Source organism: Sardina pilchardus, chromosome 14 (genome assembly GCF_963854185.1).
Source record: "Sardina pilchardus chromosome 14, fSarPil1.1, whole genome shotgun sequence".
Lineage (NCBI taxonomy): Eukaryota > Metazoa > Chordata > Actinopteri > Clupeiformes > Clupeidae > Sardina > Sardina pilchardus.
Window position 1 is genome coordinate 21,801,709 of NC_085007.1, and position 15,373 is coordinate 21,817,081.

Genomic DNA, 15,373 nt, shown 5'->3' on the forward strand with positions numbered 1-15,373 from the left:
CTACTGTGATATTTGATATATTATAGCCTATTACATGAGCTGGTGGCTTCCACTTCTTTTTGTTATAGCCTATTAGGCCTATTTTTCGTTTTTGCGCGATTTGAAATTAATTAAAAAAAAAAAAAAAAACAAGAAATCTCTCCCACAAACTTAAAATGAGCCATTGTGACTTCATGCTAGGGCAATCAAGCTCCTGTGCTCTTACTGACTGTGCAGCAACTTAAAGGTAGGCCTACACTATGCAAGATGTTCACCTTAATATAACCACGAAGCCAATTTGATGGTAAACATATAGGCCTATAATAGGGGAATCCACTCAACTGGATCGCTCACTTCGTCTTTCCCACTTTCTCTCACATATCTTTTACATTCTCTCTCATACCTCTCCCAGTTTCAATCTTTAATCTATTTTTGAAATAAAAAAATAATTGCCTATGTGTAGAAGAGAAGTAGCCCTCCTTGACTCAAATTAAAGTTCAATTTAAGATCTCAATCTATTCTTACACACCTTATTTTTTAAGGGTACCTCAATAAGAGCTGCTTTATTTCTCATGAGGCAAAGATAAGACATTTTCGAGAGAATACATTTTCTTTTGGGCAGGTACAGTATACGTCATACTAAAGAGTCTTCTTTTAAAACTGATGACCAGCATATCATTTATTTTTCTGTGTATAAGTTAAGACACTGTCACCTCAAATTACAATATGTATACAAAGTACATTGAAAACAGCAAGTCTTTTCCTTGTGAATGGAGTAGCACCAATAATAGGTCTCAGCCAGGCCAACCAAAGCAACAAATCCAACTTTTGCTTTGCACAGGAGAGGGAGGAGTCTTCATAGTGTATAACATTGGACCACAGTGTCACTTTTATTAGTGCATCCTGACCTTTAGGTACATTGCAATTCTGTTGTTAAAAATGAAATGTTCTATTGAATTTCCTATCAACCTGAGTAGCAATGGTGTTGTTCTGTTGGATGCTCTCAAGTAATGATACCGCTTGGTTAAAAAAGTAAAAACAAAAAACAAACAAACAAACAAAAAAAAAACCAAATTAAGTTGTATATAACTTTTTGCACCTCAGGCAGATATCAATTCTAGTGGTTCGATGTGGTATAGAAATGTGTAGGCACACAGGTTACACATTATTAGGGAACAAATCTACAAATATCACCACCAAACATTAGCCTGGAAGTAAATAATATTAACATAGGCTACCCTGCACAGTGAAACCAAATACATTAAGCAGGACATACTGATGCTGGAAGTGCTCCCTGAGACTGATGGTACCTGAAGTGGTGTGATTTACAGAACGGTCATTATGCATGTGATCATGATGAAAAGATTTAGCATGTTGTCTTGGCCCTGATATGTGTCTGCAGCAGTATCTTTAGGTGAGAGGCATCTAACAAAGATGAATCTGAAACAACCCCAAAAGAACACTCTCTAGCACCATATGTTGTTGTTAGTAATCTTGATTTTTGTCACATTCCCGTTTCCATAAGGATAGAGATCTACAGAATAGGAAAGGGGTACAGTAATTTTGTGACTTCTTGTTTACCAAATGTAGTTTACATTTAATCTATGGTACTCTAGGTACACACAGGCAATTTATTGTACACTATGATACACACAGTATACATGTAGGATCTCAACTACATCCAGTTAACAATAAAGGTGGGGACTTAAGTATCAGCCTACCATTGAAACAGACAGCTGGCTGTAGGATTATAAATGACATATTCATTGTATCTGCATTGGGCCTATGTCAAGTCAGTTATAAAGTCAGGCTTTCGTTGTACTGTATTGTCCTTTTCCTTTGAGCCAATACCCACCCACATTTTAGAATCTCATGTTCCTGATGAAGACATCTTCGACAAAAAGCAAAGGTAGCCTTTTAATTTAAGTGAAAGCCCTTGGGATTTGAGTTCAGGGTTCTTTCACTCTTTCTTTGGGTCAACCCTGTCTTCTCCAAATTAACACTACTAGCCTATTATTTGGTCATGGTTTTGTATATACAAGGTATTCATTTTGTGATGAGCTTTAGAAAACTGGATTTAAAAAAAGACTGGTCCATTGTATTTTAGATTATTTAGACTGACTATATACAAGGATGTGTTCCATAGCTAACATGTTAATTATAATTAAGCATAGTTAACCATTGGGAGTAAACTGAATGAAGTAATTGGATGAACCCTTCCTTAAGCCCAATGCCATGAATAATTATGACATTGAGCTACAGTGATTAAAATGCTGGACTTCTACCTTTCATTTTCGTCCAATTCTTGTGGTATACATAAATGTGAGATCATTTCGGGGAAAGTCTGTAGCATACATATTGCTACTAATAAACAGGATAATGAGAAATAGGCTGGGAATAACAAATTAAATCAAATAATATAAATTATTCATTGAAGTATAAAAAGTCTCTGTAAACAAACAAACTGTCCAGAAAAAAAAAAACAAACAAAAAAAAAAAAACAATGCTATACACAGGATGAGCTTGCATCCGAAGGCCTACAAATGTATTCCCTCATGATGAGCTGACATCAGGAAACAATCATGAGGGCAAGTCCACTGGAGCCGCATAAGAGGAGAGAGACAGAGAGAGAGAAAGGGCACACAGGGCATCCCTGTACTCCTCTCCAACTCCATCCTCCCTCCGGCTCCTGTCTGTGCGGATTGGTGATGGCCAGGGGGGGTGTCAAGGAGACCCCCTTCCCCGTCGCATAGTCACGTGGTCTCTAGCTGAAGCACACTGGGCCGATGGTGAAGCCAAACTGCTGCGTGAGGTCACCACCACCCTGGGAGGACACGGCCACGTCTCGGACAGGAAGGAGCTCCAGGTCCTCCTCGAACTGCAGCACTGTCTCCCGTGGGGTAAGGTCCTCGTCCTCCTCCAATGCAGGCTGATCCGACGGAAAGACAGACGGATTCAAAATGCAAGACATTACAGTAGGTGTTTCTATCACTCATTTTCTGGTGTTGTGATCTAGACAGATAACAGATCCGCATGCAAACTCCCTGTTTTATTTTTTACTTTTTGTATCATTATTTTCACCAAAGCGCCAACCCTGAACAATATATCTCTTATCCTTTCCACCACCTTTTCAATCATGACTATAGTGTAGATTGCTCAACCTATCTATGCTTCAGGGCTCAACGTTAACTTTTAAAAGTGCTTAAAAGTGGTTGCCAGCTTAGCAACCAGGCATGAGATTTTGGTTGCCAAAGCCAAACAAATCTGGTTGCCTCTTGTAACAATTTGGTAGCCAAGGGCAACCATTAATGTGGAGCTCTGGCTTCCATGCATGTACTGTATGAGACAAGTAAGAAACAGGAGGCAAGAGCAAAACAGGCGTCCAATATTATAACATGAGACAGAATAGTAAAGGTGTGTACCACACAGTCCTGTAGGCTATAGCTGCTAGGAGTAAAATATTATAACATGAGGCAGAACAGCAAAGGCGCGTACCACACAGTCCTGTATAGCTGCTAGGTAACTCTGCTTGGGCTTGTCCGTCATGAACCTCGCTTCGCGGGTAGTGTTGCTCAGTCGGTGGCCAGGCTGGCAGGAGAACGTCACCCTCTGCTCCACCCAGCGGCTGTGCAGGCGCAGGAAACGCATCTGGACCACACTGGCAGCCGGGTACTCGATCTGGTGGTAGAGAGGGTGGGCAGGTTTTAGGAGACAGCAGAGCAGGGATGGTTCAGGCCACAGAGCCAGGACACAGTAGAGCTGGGAGGGTTAAGGCCACACAGGAATAGAGAGTTTTTATGTATTCATGAGGCATCAACTGCCATTGATGGCTATCACCATACTAATTAGTATGGGGAATCTGCGCTTTATTTTCACTGCACGAGAGGCGTGCTCTCTCGGAGGAGGGGCGGGACTGTCGAGCTCTATTGGCATCGTTCAAATCATCTCTGTACGCTAATAATGTACGCTACGGATAAATAATCCTTCAATCAATCAGACCAACGATCCGGTGCATCTTTTGGATAAGCTAGTTTCTGATTGGAGCCAAAGGTTCTGACAGGGAGCAGAGGAGATAGATGTGCAGGTTTCCATCCTGAACTGCCGGGCAAAATCCAAATTCGCTGGCAGGTCAGGCAGGGTTCTGTGGACAGTTCAGGCCACAGAGGAGACAGCAGAGCAGGGAGAGTTGAGGCCACACAGGAATAGAGAGTTTTTATGTATTCATGAGGCATCAACTGCCATTATCTGGTTCACTGTGAGGCACTGGCATAGAGAAGCAACAGACACATAGGCTGTGAATAATTATGCAGATACTGCTGCCACTGACGCATGTCTTGTTCTATCCAAAGGTATATGCACAAGACAAGAGCACAGTTTCACCTACAGTAATTCTCCATAAATGTGGTCTATTTCTTACACCAGGATATATAAAAAGGTGAATCTGTGCATTGCCTTTCCCTAGTCAATTCAAGCAAGCCCTGTTTATGCAAATTACAAGTCATTCCATGAGAAATGTTTGTAAAAATATGTGAAATGTACATGTGCATATACATGTACATGTGCATATCCAGGCGCAGAGAGTGCAACTTTCTACCTGAAAGCCTCTGGAGAGAGTACTTAGCCACTGGAAAGAGTTTGGCTCAACGTCTTGCAGCCAGGCTTTTGTGGGCAGCTGGTGGGAGGCGGGGAAGGGAAGGGTTGGGAAGGAAAGATGAAAGAGTTACTGGAAGGTCTTGCACTAGGTCATTGCCATAACAGGTCTGTTTTACTTTCTAATATTACTGTCTGTAAAGTTATTGTAGTGATACAGGATGGCAACCAGGCTTCATTCAGACTTCCTTTAGTTCAAATTCAAATTGTAATTCTACATCCTGTTTTTGATCTCAACTCAAGTTCAAGAATTTAGGAGTCATTCTCAATTCAGTTCAACTGGCACAGGCTTTTAGACACAAGCACAACGTTGGAGATAAAGGTATGCACACACAGAATACAGAGAGAACCCACATTAGGGGCTAGCCTGGCTAGCGCCACCACTTCTCAATGAGCATGCATACTGTAGCTCATCATCGTCTTGCTTTCTCCCCTGTTCTGTGATTGGTCCCCTATCTGAGGCAAAAATTAGGGTGGTAGTTTCCAGGCTGCCTAAGCAGCGTGAGTCAATTCGCGCACAAGGCAGCATGGGAACACCCAGGCAAATTAGAGGCATAAATCACAGACAGACCATCAGGGAATTCATGCTAACACTAGTCTGACACTGCAACGGGGTTATCTTACAACCATGTCCACCATATGGGGTAACCATCAATGGCATGCAGTGAGCGTGTTGATGTGTGTGTTTTGTGTTCAAGCATGATGTAATTGTTACTGTAATTTGGGAATCGAGTGTGTTAATGTTAATGTTGCCAATTCTATTGTCCTGTGATCTTGCCCTGTTTAGTAGTCCCTAATTGCTGCTTTGTTACCTGAGAGTCTCTGGGATGCAAACAGGTCTCAGCTCCCCAGTCAGAGAAGTTGCAGTAGGCTAGAAGAGCATCCCCTGAGCTGCCCTGGTTGGGGTCAATGTAGTAGAACCCTGCAACCACAACGATTTTGAACTGAATTCCAATTCTTTGATGTCTTTGGTACAAAAAATGTGTAAATAAGAGTACTGCTGTTTAACATCTGTATATGTGTGCATATCATTTGGACACCTAGGCAACCTATGCACACATAGACAGATATTAAACAACAGGATTTGAGGGGTTTATATGTGTGTTCTGACCGTCAGTGAAGTTGGGATGGCAGAGCCACAGCTCCAGGCAGGTGGTAGCGGGGCGCTCCTTGGTGCCATCAGGTGGGTCCAGCAGCAGCCTGAGGTCCCTCTGCAGGGCGTCCAGCAGAGTCTGGAGAACTGGGTAATTGGGCTTGTCTGAAGCAAACATCATGTCCTTTTGAGGAGAAAAGCAGCCATAGTCAACCAAGTGTCCTGAGGAGCGTTCAAGTTCACCGAACGTTTGCGAACGTTCGCAAACAGTATTCCGTTAGCCTTGAGTTTTTGACGAACGTTTGCTAACAATCGCAAACAGTCTGAGGAGGTGGTGCGCCGTGAACTTACAGTGGAACTGGACGTGAGTTTGACGAACGCAACAATGCAATTACTGTTAGAATGGAATGTTAACACCAAATCGTTCAAATTTAACAGTTCAAAGAAAACATGTTCACCTTGAACGTTCGCCTATGTTCGTGAATTTGAACGCACCTCTGGTCTTATTCAATCATCTTAGCTCAGATATTCTGAAAAACTCAATGAGCTACTGTACAGTATACACAATGCACTTGCCTCTAATATAGGCATTTGATGGCCCAGAATTTCAACCTTCTTTCACAATGATTTATTAATTTGATTGATATCTCCAAGATGTTGATGTCATTTTTGAGCTGTAAAAATGAGCTGCAGACCTCACCTTGATCTGACCCAGTGTGTAGTTTAAGGGGAGTCCAGGAGGGCCTGGTGGTCCAGGTGGCCCCTGTGAGACACACACACACACACACACACACACACACACACACACACACACACACACACACACACACACACACACACACACACACACACACACACACACACACACACACACACAATTATCAGTGTATTTGCAAGGTAGAGCATGGCATTAATATGGCCCTATTGGGTGATGCCAATGGCTTCATTACTCACTGGAAGACCTCTTGGTCCAGGTTTCCCTGGAGGACCATCAAAGCCTTTGGGGCCCTGAGAATGAAGTGATAACACAACTGTTGGACTTAAATCTCCCTAGATTAAGTACTGCATTCATTACAGTAGCATGATTACATTGACACACAGTAATACCTTCTCTCAAACATACCTTTTGTCCAAACAAACCCTAGGAACAGGAGAAAGGAATGAAGGTAAGAGAGCAAGAACAAAGAAAGTGGAATTAAATTAATCAGGGTGGGACAAAAAAAGCAATACTTTCTACTTTAATAGACTAGACTTTGCTGCACAATAAAAGAAAAGTGATTGCTTTGATCGTGTAAATCTTTTTGTGGCCTGGTTCATTAAGCAAGCATTAGCCCCACTGTCCCCAAATCCCCTCTGGCTTTTTAAAAGACAGGGAAATATTGCAGCTCTCCTCTGGTAATATTCACTGTTCTGTAGGCATGAGAGCACCACGAAAACCATTTAGTAAATGAACTGATGGCCAAGTAACTTTTTCTTACAGGGGTTGCCATCAACACACATAAAGATAAAATCATTACAGTAATTAAATGCTACCACTGAAGGCATAAGATGGACATCCGCGTAAGAGCCCTCACTAATGATGTGTGCAGCTTAGGTCCATGCAGTACAGTGTGATGTCCTTAAATAAAACTAATGGAATTTCATTATGTTTTATTTATTTATTTTATCTTCTTAAAGGGATAATCCGGAGTGAAATGCACTTTAGATCAATTTTTCGGACTATTGGGAGTACATACGTTGAGTTGACACCAAAATCATGTCATTCGGATGTATTTTGAGAAAGTTCGAGCTCACCGTTTTTAGCCAAAACTCGTTAGCCTGGAGGTGACTCGGGCATGTCATTTCGCCGCTACAAAACGCTATATTTATACCTCTTCTACTGTTCCAAACAACACTACACTTACGTGGTAGTGAGTAGAGGGTCCCTAAAGCCAAACCGAAGTATCCCCACGTCTTTATGTGGTCGGATAGAGAGTCCAGAATGAATTTAATCGAGTCAGTACCTTTCCGGAAATGTCGCTGTTGCAGCTAGCAACGTTTTCACAACACTTTACTAACATTTCCGGAAAGGTACGGACTCGATTAAATTCATTCTGGACTCTCTATCCGACCACATAAAGACGTGCGGATACTTCGGTTTGGCTTTAGGGAACCTCTACTCACTACCACGTAAGTGTAGTGTTGTTTGGAACAGTAGAAGAGGTATAAAAATAGCGTTTTGTAGCGGCGAAAGGACACGCCCCGGTCACTTCCAGGCTAACGAGTTTTGGCTAAAAACGGTGAGCGCGAACTTTCTCAAAATACATCCGAATGACATGATTTTGGTGTCAACTCAACGTATGTACTCCCAATAGTCCGAAAAATTGATCTAAAGTGCATTTCACTCCGGATTATCCCTTTAACATTCATGAACAGAACCCATTTTAGAAACACTTTCTTTGTAACATTCAATATCTGTTCCAATTATGACAGCTACCATGATTCACTAAGTATATGCAAAACTCAGTAGTACCAGATCATTCCCAGGGTAAAAACTTTATCTGATTAGACATTTTAAAGGGATTTTCTACAACGAAGGGAACTTCTTAGAGGTTAACTTTTTCCCATCTCTAAAGCTTCCAAGACATTAACTGCTTTTAGTGTGACTTTGCTGTTACTTTTCCATTCTGAATTGGCTTCTATGCCAGCAAAGGCCATAAAAGGTAATGATGGAACTCAGTTGTATTTTACGGTAATATACTACCGGTATATCGCCAGATTACTGTACTGTACATTCGACCTTGAGCCTGGACAAGGATATAACTAAAGGTGTCTCATGCTCTGTGACTCAAGCAATTGACAGCAACAGAAAATCACTTACAGGAAGTCCAGGCATCCCAGGTGTACCTCTTGGTCCAGGTTGTCCAATATTACCCTGATAAGAACATTTGGGTTTTAGTGAAGATTTGCTTCTGTAAAGGTGTCCTTATTACATCATATCAGCTGATCATTACAATTAATTACAACAATTAAAAATATGTAGTTTGTTGGAAGATGCTACTTGGTGCTTGGAGCATGGGTACCTGATCCCCTTTTGGGCCTGGTGGTCCTGGAGGACCGAATGGACCCCGGATCCCCTGAAACAATAAAACTACTTTAAGACTGCATTCATTAATGTGACAAAAAATGGCAGGGATGATATGATTGACAGCTATTAGGAGAACTCAGCAACTAAGCTTATCTACTGTCAAAAACAAAATCACTAACAAATCAACCTTTGTTGGCAAAAAAACCCCAATCACCAACAGAACAGCCTTCAAGACATCTCTAAAACATGCAAGCCCCATCGAGTTGTGATTTATATTCATATTTTTTTTTTTTTTTTAAAGATGATTTTTTTGGGCTTTTTATGCCTTTAATTGGACAGGACAGTAGAGAGTATGACAGGAAGTGAGAGGGAGAGAGAGCTGGGGTGGGATCCGGAAAGGACCACGGGGCGGGAATCGAACCCGGGTCGCCGGCGTGCGGTGCAGGTGCCCCAGCCAGTTGCGCCACGGCTGGGGCCGATTTATATTCATATTTATATTTCTATGTACATCATTCAGGATGCTAAATGTACCTTTATTCCATCTCTTCCTTGTCCACCGGTTGGGCCCAAGTCTCCTTTCTCCCCCTGTGGAGAGGTTCACCTGCATTAAGAACAAACACACTGACAGCAATACATCATGCAAAGGATGAGGATGAGGAGTCCAACTGTACCTCAGCTGCCTTTGGGCCTTCCTCTCCCTCATCTCCTCGTAGGCCAGGGGCTCCCTGTCACAATGACAGAAAGACAATAAAACTATATTTACCCAGAAGCATCAATGTAGTGCTACAGTATTAGTATTAGCTTTCCTTGAGACCTACTTCATATCAAGTGTACTTATTACATTGTGCTAAGCAAGAAGTGTCTCATGATATTATGAAAATGAACTCACAAATTGAATGTGAATGGGACATTGAGAAAGTGAACCACACTACATTTTTAGTGCTTACTCACAATGGTTCCTGTCCATCCTTGAGGTCCAGCTGATCCTCTCTCTCCCATTTCTCCCTGCAGACGTGGTGACAACAGAATCAGAGAAGACTTATATATATTTTTTTAAAGTGTCATATGCTGGTCCTCTGATGTTGGCCAGTTGATAAGATTTTGCACAGAAAACTTGATCACTTCTGAACAATGAGGAAACAGGAAAGGTCTCAAAATGAAACAAGGAAATTCAAACATAAAATTGATATTTGAAATGTCAACATCCAGATGACAGATTAGGGGCACATGGCTTAGCCCAGTCTGAAATCCAAACCCTGTGCATGTCATTAATTAAAATGTATGTACATCTTGCCCAGCTTATATCCTCTTAACATCTGACAACTAGAGAGGAAGATGCCATAAATTTGAAACACTGTGGCAGCATGAACAATTATCTATAACAGAGAGCACAAGTGGATGTAATATGCTTAACACCTACCTTTTCTCCTCGCCCTCCCCTTAAGCCCCTTGAACCAGCTTTGCCTCGTTTTCCCTGAAGGACAGAAAAACATCAAGAGCTGAAGATTTAATCTATTACATAAAATGCTAAAGATAACGGTGAATTATTTAAGACTTCTTACCGTCCTTCCTATAGAGCCTGTCTTCCCAGGTGGTCCAGGAAGGCCATCTTCTCCCTACAAAATAAGAAATACAAACCCTAATCAGTGAGCCAAGACTGTCTCGCTGTATTGAACCTCAGCCATGCTCCCGTGAACCGGGGAGGTTCCCATGACTGGGTGGTTTGAGCGTAAAGATTAAGAGCAGTGTCTGATCTCAGACTTGACATGAAGGAAGAAGAAAAAGTTGGACCAGACATGTTGAACGGTATGACCTTTACCTTTTCTCCTTTCTGGTCCTGCCGTCCTGCTGATCCAGGTTTACCCATAGGTCCCTAGGGGAGTGACAACACCATCAAGAACCATGAAAGCGTGGGAGGGATGGTTGAGAGGTAAATGTGTGGTGCAACACAAAGAATTGTAACGAGTACACGGCACCTGCCCTGACTATAAAGCAGAGGCCCCAAAGAGATCCACAGAGGCGCTCTGGTGGATTTTAGATTAGGGCTTTAACCTTGAGTAAACGCCTCTGAACCACTGAATAAAATACACAGCCAAGGGTTTATAATTAACCTCCATGGGAGTTCAAAATAGTGATTCAGCCGGTCAACTTCACAGGAGTGATGTAAGATTATGCATTAATGCATGCTTTGAGTGCAGCGTCACACTCTGTAAACAGAGTTATCCTATAGGCTTTGTCTAGATTCATACATGCAATTTTAGGGGATGACTATCCACTGCATCTTAGTCAGGCGATTTATACAACTAAAGGTCCAAACATGTCCGACGTATAACATTTTCACAAAACAGATTTTCTTGAATGATATGATCATGGTGTCAGTTCCCACGCTGCTCATGTACTGGTTTCCTGGCTTGCTTGTGTGTCCTCCCTCAGCAGTAAGTACTTACTAGAGCTCCGGGCTCTCCTGGGGCTCCCCGAGTTCCTGGCTCTCCTGGGAATCCCTGAACAGACCAGACAGAGGCAGGAGAATGAGTGCGGTTGGAGCCTGGTGCATGAAGACACGACACCCTAATTTCATCAATTCAACTTTTCAATGTCCGGAAATGTTCTGTATGGCACGAATATAACCCCTTCTCTCTTTATATCTCATGCATACATATTTAATCATCATTTGAGAGGAGAGCTCAATACAGCTGAGCTCCTTCTAAGTACCTGTATGCCTGGTAGTGCTGGTGGGCCCTGAATACCTTGCAGGCCCTCTGGACCCTGATGTAAAAAGAATAATCAGATGTTATCAATTATTTTTCACACTTGTGTGTTGTGTAGACTCATGTCTACACTTACGTCTACACAACCCATAGCTTCAGCAACCCATCACAACAGATCTTCACAGAGCCCTACATTTTGCAATAATATGCATAAAATGAATATACCAAAAATATACAAAAAGTTTTTCAACAATAGTGCATTTCTTTCCATAGGGCATCATCAAAGTTGGAAAGGCTTCAGTGCTGTTCAGTCATTCACCCATTTGCCAAGAATGTGCCATGCAGACCATGGACTTACCTGTTCCCCTTCCTCTCCAGGTGGTCCTGGATCTCCTTTGTCTCCAACAGGCCCTGGGGAACCAATAGGCCCGAAATCCCCCTCAGGTCCAAGGGGTCCTGTGTTACCCTACAGGACACATCCTAGTGTTACTGCTCTTGTTCACATGCGCTGGCATACGAAGAGACAAAGGTACTTAAAAATCTGTTTCTGAAAAATCCCATTAAACAATAAACATTGGACTTGGCTTTATCTAATCAGGAGAATTGCTTCATAAGTTGTAAGGATGTCTGACCTCAGGGCCTGGTTTCCCACGGTCACCTCTCGCCCCTGCTGGCCCTGCTACGCCCTACAGAAGAACACAATAACACCCTGCATTACTCACACAACACTATAACAACTGTCACTTATACAGATCAGTATCTGAATGAACACAAAAGAAGTGCATGAAAAGGATAGATTAATCACATACAAATAGGCAACCACAAAGTGTCAATCATCTGAAGCCATACCTGAGGTCCGGGATCTCCAGGAAGACCAATATCACCAATGCAACCAAGTTCACCCTGTATAGGTTAATCAGTATAATGATTTATATTCACAGATTTTCTAAAGATATGCACACAGAGATGACCACAGGAAAACATAGATACAATATAACATCATTTCAATACAACCTGAACACCACTGGATAAGAAATAATGTCTAATTCCTGAACACTATGGAAGGCGATATACTGTATGTAGTTTCAGTTAAAGTATGTTTATATTAAACAGGAGCAACAACCTTTGGTCCTGCGGGTCCGTCAGGCCCTACAAGTCCACGAGGACCTGGAAAGCCCTGGAGAGAAGACACACAAAATACACCTGAGACGCTGAACTGCTATACTTCATGCATTCACATCAGTACACGTTACCCTCATTAGTCAACTCTAAGAGGGGGCAACAGAATAACACACTTCAATATTGTGTGCCAACAAAACATGGGGACATAGTTTTGATTATCATGAGCATGCACCTACCGATAGGCCTCTGAGTCCTGCTGGACCAAGTCCACCCATCACACCGGGCTCTCCCTGAAAAGACAAGAAACAATGCGTCAGATGCAATACTGATATCTACTGATTATTCCACACTAGTATCACATACATCATTTATGAGAGGTTTAGCATTGATAGTACATGTGCATATACTGTATCATCCTGACAATCGCTAAAATATGTCCGGTCAGGAGGATATCTTCAACATGAAATAAAGGGGCATTCACATACGTCGCTACTCGCCCACCGCTCCTCGCCGAAATTCTACTCGCTGGCAAAAAAAAAAAAAATGCTGCCGGCGTCGGTTGCCATGGCTCCCCGCTAGTTTACTTCACTGCAAACATGTCCGTTAACTGTCAATCATCTCTATTCTACATTCTGATTTGGTACTCGCTTCACTCGCTTGACTCGCATCGCTGGAAGTTAAAATTATTTTAACTCCGTACCCGCCCACATCGCATCGCTAGTCCTCGCATCGCCTGTCCTGGCCACATTCAGCTAGAACACATTCACTTTACATTGACAGTTCTCGCTCAGAGATGGGCGAGTAGCGACGTATGCAGCTTAAATCTCTCAAGAGCATGCTGTGCAGTAGGTTTAAAAACATTCTTCATATGAGTGCTCTTACCAGGAGGCCGATATGACCCTTCTCGCCACGCGGCCCCTTGTCTCCCCTCTCCCCCGAGTCACCCCAGGGCCCCTCTAGCCCAGTGAAGCCCAGTGGGCCAACCGTACCCTGCAGAGGGACAGAGACGACACACACACTTACCGCAACCACCACAGTGAAGCTAACATGATGCAGTTAGTTCATATATCGCAAAACACAGACATAATCCTCTCGGTGGTTTAACGTTCTATAACTCATGGCTGGATACTACCCATAAACCCTGTACATGTAGGTTCTCAGCATTTGCAAACTGACCTTTTCTCCTTTAGGGCCTGGGTCACCTGCTTCACCAGGGCTGCCCACATCTCCCTGGGAGATGACACAAGGATAAAAAGTGTGAATGTGTTTGCTACATTGTTACACGAAAAGAATAGAATAGAATAGAATACAATAGACTTTAATTGTCATTGTGCAGTCGTACCATACAAATAAATTTGCTTGTGAAGCCTCTAAAAGAAGGCTCACACCCTCACATAATCATTATAATATATTGAACAGCCACTAGCCTACACACACACACACACACACACACACACACACACACACACACACACACACACACACACACTTATAAAACAGTGAATGTGTGTATGATTTGATGCTCTGTGCCGACGAGACAGAGCCACTCACCTCTTTGCCATCAGTTCCTGGAGGCCCAGACAGTCCCTTATCACCAACAGCTCCCACGTCCCCTTTGGTACTGGGAGTGCCATGCCTTCCACCAGGCCCTCTCTCACCCTAGAGGCAACGCAGTACAGTATTAGCCAAAAACGTTTGCATGGAGTGTTGCTAGGGTGTAAAGGGGCATTCACATACGTCGCTACTCGCACATCGCTCCTCGCTTCAGTTAACTGTCAATCATCTCTATTCTACATTCTGATTTGGTACTCGCTTCACTCGCTTCACTCGCATCGCTGGAAGTTAAAATTATTTTAACTTTGTACCCGCCCACATCGCATCGCTAGTCCTCGCATCGCCTGTCCTGGCCACATTCAGCTAGAACACATTCACTTTACATTGACAGTTCTCGCTCAGAGATGGGCGAGTAGCGACGTATGTGAATGCAGCTTAAGGCTGAGTGTAAGGCATACAGAATTAGAAATGAGAATGTTTATAAACAAGAAGCCACACTATACTGTATTTCAAAACTCTTGTTATGCCACATTCGATTAAATATAATCTGTTTAAGTTTGCTAAATGTTAAGTTTACATAATACAGTACAATGGAAGCACAATGTTTCACTAAATCACACATTTATAATAGAGCCTTGCTTTTTCTAATAGCTCATATTCACCATAAAAAAACAGTTAGAAAACAAAGGGCTTGACATAAAATGCAGGAGGAAGTAAAATCACCTGATCGCCTTTTCTTCCTGGTGGACCTTCCATTCCTGTAGCACCGGGATTGCCCTAAGGGAACAGCAGAGAAAGAGAGCGTTTACCATCCTCTTCTGTGGCCAGATGATATGAATAGTTGAGTGGTAATCTGAGTAAATGTACAGTACATCAGGAGTGAAACCCTGTGACTAATGTTTTTCAGAAATGTCTTGTTAGAAGAAGAGCATACTGCTGCAACTTGGGCCTCGATGACATTACAAAGTGTTACCAAATTTACATCATGTTCTGACTTTTCTAAAACAAACAAACAAACAAACAAACAAACAGAAAAAAAAAACACTCACTAACACATTCACATGAAATAATGATCAAACCCACCCGTGGTCCTTCCAATCCAGCAGGACCTTCATCACCAGAGGGTCCCACAAATCCCTGTGGCATTGCAAAAAGGCAGAGGTGTGAGGAGCCAGTTGAAGATTGGGAGTTTATGAACTT

At 42.6% G+C, this 15,373-nt stretch overlaps 1 protein-coding gene across 1 annotated transcript in view; it reads right to left on the bottom strand.

Annotated features, from left to right (window-relative positions):
* Window positions 1-672: 672 nt before the first annotated feature.
* si:ch211-196i2.1 (collagen alpha-1(I) chain) overlaps window positions 673-15,373 on the bottom strand; it is a 31,365-nt gene continuing 16,664 nt past the window's right edge. The window contains exons 28-55 of the mRNA XM_062554903.1: window positions 15,257-15,310; window positions 14,897-14,950; window positions 14,171-14,278; window positions 13,796-13,849; window positions 13,502-13,609; window positions 12,856-12,909; window positions 12,621-12,674; window positions 12,347-12,400; window positions 12,130-12,183; window positions 11,856-11,963; window positions 11,502-11,555; window positions 11,237-11,290; window positions 10,609-10,662; window positions 10,352-10,405; window positions 10,210-10,263; window positions 9,741-9,794; window positions 9,461-9,514; window positions 9,321-9,374; window positions 8,785-8,838; window positions 8,583-8,636; window positions 6,846-6,863; window positions 6,677-6,730; window positions 6,423-6,485; window positions 5,741-5,906; window positions 5,442-5,551; window positions 4,574-4,651; window positions 3,475-3,657; window positions 673-2,908 (exon numbers count right to left, since the gene is read on the bottom strand). Of these exons, the coding sequence (XP_062410887.1) occupies window positions 2,744-2,908; window positions 3,475-3,657; window positions 4,574-4,651; window positions 5,442-5,551; window positions 5,741-5,906; window positions 6,423-6,485; window positions 6,677-6,730; window positions 6,846-6,863; window positions 8,583-8,636; window positions 8,785-8,838; window positions 9,321-9,374; window positions 9,461-9,514; window positions 9,741-9,794; window positions 10,210-10,263; window positions 10,352-10,405; window positions 10,609-10,662; window positions 11,237-11,290; window positions 11,502-11,555; window positions 11,856-11,963; window positions 12,130-12,183; window positions 12,347-12,400; window positions 12,621-12,674; window positions 12,856-12,909; window positions 13,502-13,609; window positions 13,796-13,849; window positions 14,171-14,278; window positions 14,897-14,950; window positions 15,257-15,310 (2,079 nt within the window). The 3' untranslated portion in view covers window positions 673-2,743. The remainder of the gene's footprint in view (window positions 2,909-3,474; window positions 3,658-4,573; window positions 4,652-5,441; window positions 5,552-5,740; window positions 5,907-6,422; window positions 6,486-6,676; window positions 6,731-6,845; window positions 6,864-8,582; window positions 8,637-8,784; window positions 8,839-9,320; window positions 9,375-9,460; window positions 9,515-9,740; window positions 9,795-10,209; window positions 10,264-10,351; window positions 10,406-10,608; window positions 10,663-11,236; window positions 11,291-11,501; window positions 11,556-11,855; window positions 11,964-12,129; window positions 12,184-12,346; window positions 12,401-12,620; window positions 12,675-12,855; window positions 12,910-13,501; window positions 13,610-13,795; window positions 13,850-14,170; window positions 14,279-14,896; window positions 14,951-15,256; window positions 15,311-15,373) is intronic.